The sequence below is a fragment of the Clytia hemisphaerica genome, unplaced genomic scaffold (genome assembly GCF_902728285.1).
Source record: "Clytia hemisphaerica strain Z4C2 unplaced genomic scaffold, Clytia hemisphaerica genome assembly, whole genome shotgun sequence".
NCBI lineage: Eukaryota > Metazoa > Cnidaria > Hydrozoa > Leptothecata > Clytiidae > Clytia > Clytia hemisphaerica.
In genome coordinates this window covers 660,996-673,019 of record NW_027104383.1, presented here as the reverse complement: position 1 = coordinate 673,019, position 12,024 = coordinate 660,996, and the positions used below count along the sequence as shown (strand labels likewise).

The 12,024-nt window shown below is 35.0% G+C and overlaps 1 protein-coding gene across 3 annotated transcripts; it reads right to left on the bottom strand.

The window, feature by feature from the left end:
• Positions 1-199: 199 nt before the first annotated feature.
• On the bottom strand, positions 200-10,377 carry LOC136819257 (ubiquitin carboxyl-terminal hydrolase 38-like). Of its 3 annotated transcripts, none has more exons than XM_067075483.1 (8): positions 10,316-10,377; positions 4,372-5,347; positions 4,076-4,177; positions 3,659-3,817; positions 3,357-3,541; positions 2,783-2,876; positions 955-2,076; positions 200-771 (listed from the first exon to the last, which is right to left on the bottom strand). In XM_067075483.1, exons 2-8 carry the CDS (start codon positions 5,329-5,331, stop codon positions 628-630), a joined length of 2,766 nt encoding a protein of 921 aa, XP_066931584.1. In that variant the 5' UTR covers positions 5,332-5,347; positions 10,316-10,377; the 3' UTR covers positions 200-627. The 3 variants fall into 3 exon arrangements, with proteins under 3 accessions (XP_066931584.1, XP_066931585.1, XP_066931583.1); XM_067075484.1 differs by having other exon boundaries at positions 201-771; positions 10,320-10,340; XM_067075482.1 differs by lacking the exon at positions 10,316-10,377 and adding an exon at positions 5,932-6,024 and having other exon boundaries at positions 201-771.
• Positions 10,378-12,024: the final 1,647 nt, after the last annotated feature.

Genomic DNA, 12,024 nt, shown 5'->3' with positions numbered 1-12,024 from the left:
TTTTTATTTAACGAAGAAAGGTATCCATTATTGTTTATCTTATGCAAAAAAGGTGGGAACAGCTTGTCTGTTGTTCGGAGATTGCTAAGCCATTAGAAGTTTTATTCTATTTTGCATTCAAAAATAGTCGTACGATTTGTTCGAATCTATATCATGGCTAAAACTTAGGAACCAAGAACAGGGTAGATGTCCTAATTTTATGACATAATGATCTGTTTTTTAAATAAATATTTACTGAAATTCTTCTAATTATTAACATAATCGTAAACTAAATTCTTAGCAAAAATATTATCATTTCTGTACAAAAATATTAATTTAAGAAACACAAAAGTAGAGACATTATTTAAAAAATAATCAGAAAAACGTTATCTTAATAGAGTCGATGATGGGTGACTTCGAATTGGAATTAATTTAATTCATAAAAACAAGGAATTTATAATGAATTGAAATGAAAATGAATAATAGAAGTTTTGTAGGACGCGGCGTAATGTTGAATTAATTAAAAACTGAATCCAGCATCAAAACAACGATAAGAAAGTATTATGCTGTAAAGAAGAGAGAATAACAACAACAGCCACTATGATCATTTTATAGGGCTGAAATCATGATTTACGTGATTCTGGTCTTTCAGAAAACAAATTTGGACCCATCAATCCCACCTCCTCTACCGCCGCCAGTGGGTCCACAAGGTCCGAAACCATCTTCATCCTTATCATTATTGAAATTGGATGTGAAAGTCTTTCGCTTACGGATCACCTCACGTTGCAATTCCTATGATACAAGAGAAAGGATCGTTAAATAGAGTTAAAGTATTGAAAATTCAAAAAAATGAAAAAATTCCCTTGGAGCAGATCGAGAAAAAAGAAATATGAAGATATTATCAGAGTTTCATGTGTAGGCGAGGATGATAGTAGTCTACCACTAGGAAGCCATTAATTTGATATAAGTCCTTACCCTCTCGTAAGCCATGTTGTCGGCATTAACAAAATCCAAGATTTTTTGTTGAGTATTAATAACAAGTTCTTTCTCATCCTCCTTTTGCTTTTCCTTATTTTTCTCATAACATTCGTATATACAAACATAAGGAGTATCTTGTGGAAACCTGGAACTGAGTTTGCTGACACAGTCGTTAGGAGCAGAAGAAACTCTTGAATCGTTTAATAAAAGCCATTTAATGTTCCCATCTTCCAAATATTCGCATGTGTAAGCGTAATAATGTCCGCTGTCTGATGATTGTCCGGAGTGTACGATTACCGATAGTAAGCGGAAATGACTCTCGTTCCCTGAATTACATTCTCGGTTTTTGGTCGTGTTTTGACTCGATGAACCAGCTACTGATTCGTCTGAATCAACACGATTTTGACTGTGACATCGAGCACATTCATTACAGAAATCGAACGTCTGTGGGTGATCAACCACGTGTAATAATTTCGAACGTTTTTGTGTTTTGACGTCATACGTAAACCTTTTCATAGTTAGAATCAAATATTTCGGATATTTCAAGATGTTCATGGTCTTTTGAGCATTTTGAAGAGAAGCACATGTCTCACAGTAATACTTATTGGAATTATTCAACAGCTCTGGTGAGAGATAACTACACATCATTTCTTGAATGTTGAACTTTTGTAATGGATCAGGTGGTGTTTCAGCTGCAGTCAAGTCAACAAAAGGTGTATCTAAACTTGAAATTGTATCATCAGTCATCGTCTGTTTTGCATCAGAAGCCTCCGATAATTTACATCCTATTTTACGTTTCATGTCAGAAGAGTCGCCCCCTTTCAAAGTATGAACAACCTTCTCTCCGCCTGCTACCAAGGGTTCCTGATTAAACGATAGCGGGATATCATTAAAGACCTCTTCGCGTGAGGATACAAATCCACAATTGAGACATTCCACTGACGTTCGAATCTGTCCTGATAAGAATTGATTGATATCTTTGCTTGTGTCTTTACTACTCTCCGTTTGAAGTTTATCCAATAGATATTTGAGATACTCTGAACAGTCTTGTTGGAAACCAGATTGAAACCAGGGTGGTCTTGAAAGGTTTAAAAAGACTCTCGGTGCGATGGAAGAGCGCTAAGAAAAGAAAATAATATTAACATATTCAGCACCAAATTTTCAAAAAAAAATCGAGCATGTACTTTTAGGTGCCAAATAAACAGGGGGGGGGACCTAATAAACTTTTTTAATAATAAACAGGGGGAACCTAATTACCGGGGGGTTGGAAATTGTACTTCTGAAAACCCAAAAATAAGGTAAAATAGGCTAAAATCAGGCTTTTTGGAGCAAAACATGGGTACTTCTTTTTGCCAACTGAAAATATTCTTAAAAATTAATAAAGGGGGGGGGGTTCTAATGAAAATTTTTAATAATAGATGTTTCGGCAAAACATGTTACCATAGGCATGAATTGTAGCTGAATGGGATATTTTCGGAGTAATCGTCAGCCTTGCAAAATTACTCGAATCTGATTGGTTTAGAGGAGTGCGATTAATCGTTAATTGCACTATTACCACTTTTTGCACTCTTCGGCGGGGGGACACTTTTGTGCCCTTGTTCTTTTCTCTCCCAAGTCCTGTGTCAGAGACTTTATTTTACTATATAATAAAAAACAAAGACATTTTTTTTCTTCAATATAAAAAAAGTAACAAAGGAGAAAATACCGTAATTTGCACTCGTCCTTCGGACTTAAATTACTATTTTCTCCTTTGTTACTCGTGATTAATCGTTAATTGCACTCCAAACCATACGATTACTAGTACTTATTGAGATTAATAGCTGACCTTTGTAAGTAACAACAGACCAAATAATTCTTGAATAGATTTTGTGGTTGATAAAGTCATATCGGTTTCTCGCTCCAACAATACTTTCCGCACACTGAAAGCAAGAAAACAAGTGGTGCATTTATGGACCTACCTGGTTAATCAAAGGAAAAGATTAAATTCAAAATCATAATAAATAATTGAATGACTTGAATCAATCACGAGTTAATCGGGTTGTGCTTATAAAGAAAATGAAATTACATTTTCATATGCATGAAAACAGGCCCATCTAGTCAAAAATTGAATTATTTGGTGTAGATCTTCCATACAGTGGTACCATAGCTACCACTGTTCTTTAGCCGTTTTACCTCAAATTTTTCTTTGGGAATTTGGCTCCGTAGCATTTGGGGGTTTATGGTTACAGAATCCCGAGTGAAACTGGTAACTAACAAACTAGCTAACAAATGAACACAGGTTTATCTATAGTTTTAACCTACGTGATATAATACCATCCCTTTTAAACCCATTCTATTTGTGTATTCTCCATACATAGGCATAGAATGGACAAGAAGGGCAAGAAGAGAATTACACCTACTGTGCGAGATTGAAAAGAGCTTGAATGACACTGTTGGCATAACATGTATTCCCAAGGTTATCCAATCCAACTTTGGTGTTGGGTAACCTCTCTGGGACAATGACTTGAGGTAGTTCTTCTTGAGATATTGAAAAGCTCGATTTTAACCAAGTGTTCATCTTTTCTTCTGAAGGCTTAGGAACTCCCTAAAAAACAACCGAATATTTAATTTAAGTTTTTATGGCCCAATTCAGTAAAGACTGAAGGAAAATTCTTACTACAAACAGGACCAATTCAATGTAATTCAAGAATTTATAAGTTACCTGTAAAGAAGCCAACAACTTTTCATAAATATCAGGGAAGCCGGGATATTGATACATTAGCGTGAAACTTAATTCACCAAGCAGAACCACATCATTGGTAGCTTGAGGGGTTTCTTCTTTCTTCAATTGTGCGACCAAGTCAGGAATAAGCACTGCTATCTACAAGTGAGATATTTATTCATTCAGTTAAACTAACTTCATTACAAGCATACAAGTGAGATATTTATTCATTCAGTTAAACTAACTTCATTACAAGCAGTCAAAAGTTTATTTGACTTATCTTCAATTCCAACAACACAAGGCTGGACATTCAGCAAAAATGTTTATTTCAATTTTAAAAAAACTTGCCGTAGTTCATTAAAAACACTAAATTTTCCCTTTAAAAAATAGAAAAAAGCTAAGTAAATAAAAATTTACCTCGTGAAAAGGCTTTGGAGAATGTAAATAACTAATCAACATAAATGTCATCAAAGACAAAGATCTCCTCCGAAAGACTGGTAAATATACGAGGTGAAAGATCTGAAAAAGGAACGATATCGTGATTATGATAAATGAATGTTTTCCTACTAGGTAAGCTGGTTGGGAAATAGAGATAGATAAATTGGTTTATACTATTAAGAGTACAGTGAACTTATGAGAATGATTACTCAAAATGACCAAGAGAACAAGAGAGACCTAAAAAAGTCAAATTAAAGGAGGTTCACATGCAATACCTGATTAATTTTTCCATCAATAACAGAAGATAGTACTTGATATTTCTTGTGTTGTATCAAATATTTCAGTACTTGCATCACCCATTGATCAGTGGCAATTGCAGGGTCTGGTAAACAGATCCAATCTACCAGCCGACATGTCATCAAAGTCAAAGTGTCATCAGTCAATTGTGATTTCACCACTTCATTGATGCATAAAGATAACTCGTCCAAATTCAAGCACTTCAACAATTTAGCAATACAAATTGAAGGATGTTTCCCGTCTGTTGTGAGGGCTTTGAATAACGCATTTCCAATCAAATTTGAAATCTTTCGATCCTTCTCAAGAAGTAAGTTTAAAAGTTTAAATATACTTTGGACATTATTGCCATCCTTATTTTCCAATGCAATGAATTGCGAAATTGGGGTTAGTGATAAGATTTTAACAAAAATGGAGACAATGTTTTGCACAGAGCTCAGTGATAAATCTTTGGGTAGTAAGTGAGGGTATTCCAGGTAGGCATTACAAATCAATGAAAATTCTTCAATGCCTGTAGCCAATGTGAATGTATCATAAAAGTAAAACTGCATTTGTTCCAAACTGTTGGCATTAAATTTCTGTTTTGAGCTGAATAAAGAGTCCAGGACTAATAGTAATTTCCTCAAAAATGTTATTTGACGGGTTGCATCAATAGTTTTGAAAGATTTGTTCATAAACTCTTCATCAAAATATCTTTTGGTCAATTCAAAATTTCCTAGCCAACTTTTCAAAACTAAGAGGATTAATTCTGACGAGTTTTTGTCCATTGAAAGCTGCTTCAAATCGGTTTCAAATAATTGTTTCAAACATCCTTTCACCAAGTTTTCAAAATTAGCATAATCAATATTTTTCTTGCCAGCATTGGCTATTTGAATTGCTAATGTTTTCTTTAGTTGAAATGGTTGTTCAGAACTAAGCACACCAATTAAAATCTTCTCCATATTACTTCCGATATTTCTAAAATAAAAGGGAGAATAAGATTTAGAATACTGTAGACTAGAGGGTTCCCTTTGCCGAAAAAGCCGGTTTTGCTTCCACATCAAAACCCCTAGGATGATAAAGATGGTATTTTATTGATGATCTCTAGCTTTATCTTTGAGGGAAGTTGGATTAGTCTTCATCAACGACGGGAGTACATTGAGTACATCCAAACACCAGTCATTACGTATTTTGTTCTCGTCGTTAATTCATGGAGTTAAAATGATATACTTAACATGATTACATAACAGTTAGCCTTACTTGTGAGTTCTGGTTTTCCCTAATACTTCTTTAAAATATCACTTTAAAGATTTGATAAATTTCAGCAGTTTGGTGACCTGCCTTGTGGTTAGCAAGTTGGGCATGAATCACTGATAAGACTTATAGTCAGGCTAGCTCTAAAGCTCCTAAAACAGCATCTAGTAACATGAAAACCAAAATATGATTTTTCAATGGGAGTCAAAACTATAAAGTGCTCTCATCATCAATTTGTCAGATTTAACAAAATTAATAACAACACTGTCATCATTTGACAATCAAACAAAGGATTTTCTGTCAAGAACCTTGTAAACATATTCCAACAACCAGCAACAACTTCCATTGAATCTGCCAGAGCCAAGTTCCAGAGACTGCAAATAAGCTTTGGTCATTGGTCAATGTCCAACTGGAAAAGCCATTTGACTGACTGAAAACCTTTTGTATCGGTCATGATATGTCCAAATGAAAAAATGGATAAAATCATGTTACTAAGATTAATTATATCAAATCGCTTCTAAAAATCTTTCTAAATTAAATACTACCGATAGCTGTTGTCTAAAAACAACAGAAACCTAAATGAAATTTTTTTGGAGGACATAGAACTTTTGGGAGGCCTAGATGATCTAATCTAATTTCAAAAGGTATCTTACTATTAAATCAAACTTGGAGTAGCTGTAAGTAATTTATGATGATGTACTTTTGTTTATATTCATTTCATGGCAAATGAAATATTTGAAATTTTTGTTTGTTAGGAATTGAATTTTGTTCTTGTGCTTGTGATTCGATTCAAACATTGAAAACTGGAACCATTCTAATTTCCTGCCTCCTTAGTCTCTAGTCTCAATCAATTCATCATCTCACTAATTCTATTTTCTATTCAGCTCAGGTCGTGTAATCAAGGCAAAATCTATTTATTCACTATTTTCTTTTTATTTTATTCTTATTTATATTACTGAATTATAATATTTAATTGTAAGTAATCATATCATATATTATTATTATCTAAAAAATTTAATGTATATATTTCAATGTTTTATAAAATCACAAGTCTTTCAGGTCTACATCATCACCTTGTCCTTAGCCTCTCACTGTACTATACACTCTATATCCTTGTGATAGTCTTTCAGCTCCAGTCACATCTCGCTACTCTTAGCTCTGCATTAACTACTTCTTATTATAGCCTTGTTTAGCTTTAGTTGTTTTCATTTTATTAGGTATTCTTAATTACTTTTATTTTCAATATCATGATATCATGAAATGTACATTAGCGTATTATGTGATTATTAATTAATAGAACTATCAGGCTAAGCGTATGCTATTTTGTCGAGAACTCTTGTGAAAATAAATTTTCTTGAATGGCCTTATCAGTGAGGATCTTTTAGTGATTCTTAGATTTAGGGATTTACCAGCCTTTTTGCTGATTTTTGCCTCAATTGCCCAAACCCTTTAACCTTTTTAACTTGAGGGAAGAACAAAATTAGAGTTTATGGGATCTTTTCATCTTCACAGGATCTATTCCAAAACCTTGCAAGACATCTTTTTGTCATTGGGTTTTTTTGGCAAGTTCTTCCTTTCATTTTCCCCTGAAGTCCGGGAGAAAAAATATTAGGGCTCGCACTCTCTAAGCGAAAAATTAAGAATTGGAGAGTTTAGACTAAAACTCTTATATCAAGATTAAAGGAATTGGAGTGCGGGCCGATTTTACTTTCTTGTTCAGGGGGGGGCACGCAGTTACTACAAGACAGTATGACACTTACTACCGTGGTGGTACTGTATTCAGAAGTTATGAAAACAGTTACTACACAGTGTAGTAACTGCTGTTTGGGGGTGGTGCCAAACACTATGCTAGCACTTTTGGTGTAGTAAGTGCTTATATTTTAATTCTTTTTAAAGAACTTTCAAAATTTTTCACAAAAAATGAATTTTTTTGTGAAAAAATTCTTTGTTAAAAAAAATATTTTTGTTATAAATGGATGAAAAAAAATTTGAAATTTTTCTCATTGAAATTATGCTTTCCCTAATTATCATTAAAATGTTCTCAACAGCTGTTAACCAAGCAAATTAAAAGAAAATCTAGCACAAAAATGGCTTTAGGTTGAAAAATAATCGCAATTTAGGGTAATTTCGAGCATGTTTTTGATGATATCACTCAAAAACAGGGGTGGTACCTGGAAATCTTTTCTGAAAACAGTTACTACCAAGGTGTAGTAACTGCAAAGGGTGGTGGTCCTGAAAAAAAGTGTTGAAAAAGCACTTACTACACATCATGTCTTGTAGTAACTGCGTGCCCCCCCTGTCTTGTTCAGTAGTTTCATTTTCGATTTCAAGCCAACATCTTAGAAAACAACATAGAAAATTTTCTAAATTCCCCATTTCAATTACAGCAATAAAAAATGAAACTTTTCAATGTTTCACTTTTTTGCACCAATTCTTCAAAATGAAAATATTTAAGATTGTAAGTTTTCTTTTAGGTATTTTAATGATTTTTTACGGCACTTTGTTGACGATCTAACTCTCGCATCAAATTCCTGCTTGCTTCAAAGAATTTGTAGATGAGAAATAGTCTACACCTTAGTATAACAGATTGAAACAAATAAAAAAGGTGTTATGAAGGGTGCAATTTTACAACTGCCTGCTTGTCCTGCAAGGCACTGAGAGGCCAAGGGTGCCAAAACGAAACACTGTATAAAATACAGCAATCTCATTGGTGGAAATTATAAACAGTCTGCGAAGGACCATTGGTGGAAATTATAAAAAACGTCTGCAAAAGAGCGCTGCAAAGCAATCAGTAGAAGAGACCACTTTTGTTTTTGTCGCAGTTTTCGGTATAAATTTCTCACAGGCAGTATAAACTTAAACTTGTATATCAAGATTATGGGATGTCGAGTGCGGGCCGATTTTACTTTCGTTTTGAGTGGTTTTATTTTCGATTTCAAGCCAACATCTTAGCAACAGGGTGCTCGCTCATAGTTACAGGGGTTAGAGCAAAAAACTCAAGACAGAGAACATTTTTCAAATCCCCCATTTCGATTAAAGCAATGAAAAATGAAACTTTTTTATGTTTCACTTTTTTGCACCCATTCTTCAAAATGAAAATATTTAAGATTTTAAGTTCTTCTTTCATTCAATGATATTTTTTACGGCACTTTGTTGACAATCTAACTCTCGCGTCAACTTCCTGCTTTCTTCAGTAAATTGAAGATGAGAAAAAACCTAAGCCACGGATCACGGATTGAAACAAATATATGAAGGGTGGGATTTTACAGCTGCCCGTCGTGCATTTGATAAACAGCTGTGAAGGAGCGCTGGGAAGCAATCAGTAGAAGAGACCACTTTCGTTTTTGTTGCAGATTTCGATATAGACTTCTCTCAGGGATTACTTTGTCAATGTACGATGTACACATGTGTTGTGTCAACTTGCAGTTTGGGAAATCCTCTCAATTGCACGCTTATGTTCTGAGGGCGTAAGCGCGTAATTGCATGGTTATAATTTACGCCCGCTCCCGCCCCGGTTGAAATTGCTTAGGGATTTCAAGGGGTTCAGAATTCTCTAATTCGGGCGAAGGCATGGTTTAACGGGCAATCCATTTTTACGGAATCTTCTTCTACGATAAATTTTGAGTAAAACTGCCCTAGGCTTTTGAAATTCAACAGAGCTTTCGGAAGGAATTACGTGTCAAAAATATAGGAAATTTTAAAGCGTGCAATTACACGCTTACCGCAAAAGCCGCCACCCGTCAATCTTGCTTAACGCTTACACGCTTAAAAATTCTGCCATTTTGATAACCGTGCAATTGCGCGCTTACGGCCTCGGAACATAAGCGTGCAATTGAGAGGATTTCCCAGACTGACTTGTCAGCATTGTATTGTTGTAAAGGAAAAGATAAAAGAGGTAAGACTAGCCTAGTTTCTAATCCTGATATACCGTGAAAAAGGGTAACTTGCATCAGTGGAGGCTAACACGCATAGCCCTCAAATGAATGACCTGGCTGGTCATTAAAATACAACTACGCAGCTCCGCTCGCAGCTCTACTCTACCATTTTTGTTTTGATTTATTTTTGTATTTTAATGACCAGCTGGGTCTTTCATTTGAGGGCTATGCATGTTAGCCTCCAATGATGCAAGTTACCCTTTTTCACGGTAGGAGTTTAAGTTTAGACTGACAGGGATAACTTATCAATGTGTTGTGTCAACTTGTCAGCATTGTATTGTTGTAAGGAAAAGATAAAAGAGGTAATAGTAGCCTAGTTCCTAATCTTGACTTGATAGGAGTTTAAGACTAGACTGTCTGAGGAAAATAGTCCTCCCACAAGAAGTTCTACAACAAGAATTTTGTTGTGTGCTGGAAAGTCGAAACCTAAATTTTCCTGAAGTGTGAAGTGTGCGCCTATTTCAACTCTGTCTGTCTCACTACTTTGTTGTGTCGTTCTCAAGAAAATGAGATTGCACATTCTTCAGATCGTTTGTTTTCACTTATTATTTTAGAGCTTTAGCTTGGTGGAGAACAATCAGAGAACAATATCTCAGCAGGATAGCAACTGGTCAGTTCATTTCCCCTAATCCCCTATAAAAAACGGCTATAAAACTGGTTTCTGTAAATTCAATCTCCTTAAAAATATCATGGTTTGACCCAGACTCTAACCTTGTTCAGACTCCCAGTTTTTAATCTAAAAAAGTACAATTCTTACCAACTTTTTTTAATGACCTCTCAGTACTCAGTCTTTGTCTGGCATCTGGTGATGAAGAACAATGGTCATGGATCGTCATGCAGTCGGATTTAACTGTAGTGGCCACGGACTGACGGCGTACCTCTGATTATATCAAGACTCGTATTAGATCGTAGTACAGTGATTGTTGAAGAGTTTTTTTTTAGGAGTTTATTTGGGTAACTTTTTCAATTAAAAATCTTTAAATTACGCCGATTATAGTGACCTAGTCTAGACAATATTGTCTAAAGAATCCCCCCTGCAAGGTTAAGTACGTAATCGTATGAATGCTATAACGATATTATCCTTAGTATACTAAGATATCGGTAAAGTCTTTGTATACTACAGTTAAACGCGACTGTATATTAGCTTTTGTTTTTGCTCTGATAAGTTATATAGTCGGGTCAAACTGCAAGTCAAGTTCTTTCCAATGTATGAACATGTTTTTTCAGGGGGGGGGGTCAGGGTCCCGGATACTAACCCAGGGCCCAAAAACCTGACTTTTTGAGATTTGAAAGTAGTAGACACCACCACCCCCTAAATTGGTATCAATACCAACTTGAAAATCCCAATTTTCTAAAAAAGGGGGGACCCACCCCCCTAAATTGGTATCGACGATACCAACATGAAAATCCTGATTTTTTGAAAAAGAGGGGACCCACCCCCCCTAAATTAGCAATCAGTAAAAATACAAGAAGTTATATGCATAGGATACTGCATACAAGGGACGCTAAACAAAATCTGTGTATGTTTTTAGTCAAAGAAGATTCCTCTTATTAATCACTTATATTATGTACCACACTTTAGACTCCTGAAAATGAAAACAAAAGTTTTTCTCATTCTAACAAACACAACGTAAATTAAGTTTCTTTAACTAAATTGGCAAAATGTATCAAATTCATAAAACTAGTAGATAGACTAGACTAGATAAAAAACTCATTGTATTAGGCATGCCTAATACAACATAGCCTATATGATGAATGTTATGTACAGAAAAATTTTATCACGACTAAAAAAGTTCTAAGATCTGCTAATATAAGACTTGATTCAGTTTGTTCAACTCTATAAAAATTTAATTTCAATTATAGAATGAAGAATGCTTTTATAAGGAATCAGGGTATAGTGTAAACGATTCAAATAAGTTTTTATACTTACATTAAACAATATTTTAAGTCAGATACCAATTTCAAATTCAGCAAAAATTTAAAAAAGGGGGACCCACCCCCTCAATTTGGTATCGATACCAACTTAAAGATTACCTAATTTTCAAAAAAGGGGGACCCACCCCCTCATTTTGGTATCGATACCAACTTGACTTTTTGAAATTTGAAAAAAAAATTGACACCACCCCCCGGCCCTGGGTTTGGTATCTGGATCCTGACCCCCCCCCCGGTTTTTTATGAGCATTGCACTTATAAGCATGTTCATAATGGTAAGCATTACTTTGAGCCTACGAAAAATGTATTTTTTCTGATTTTTATTACCTCACGAATACATCACTTGCCTCGTATTCAAACAATTTCCATGGATCATATCCCTGAGACATCACTCTCGGGTACCTAATAGCCGGGGGGGTTGGAATAAGCGGGGGGATTGGAAAAACTCTCAAAACTTAATAAGCGGCGGGGGGGGGGGGTGGAATAAAAATGTCCTGGGTGGAAAATAATTTTGCTTGGGATATAAGCATCTTT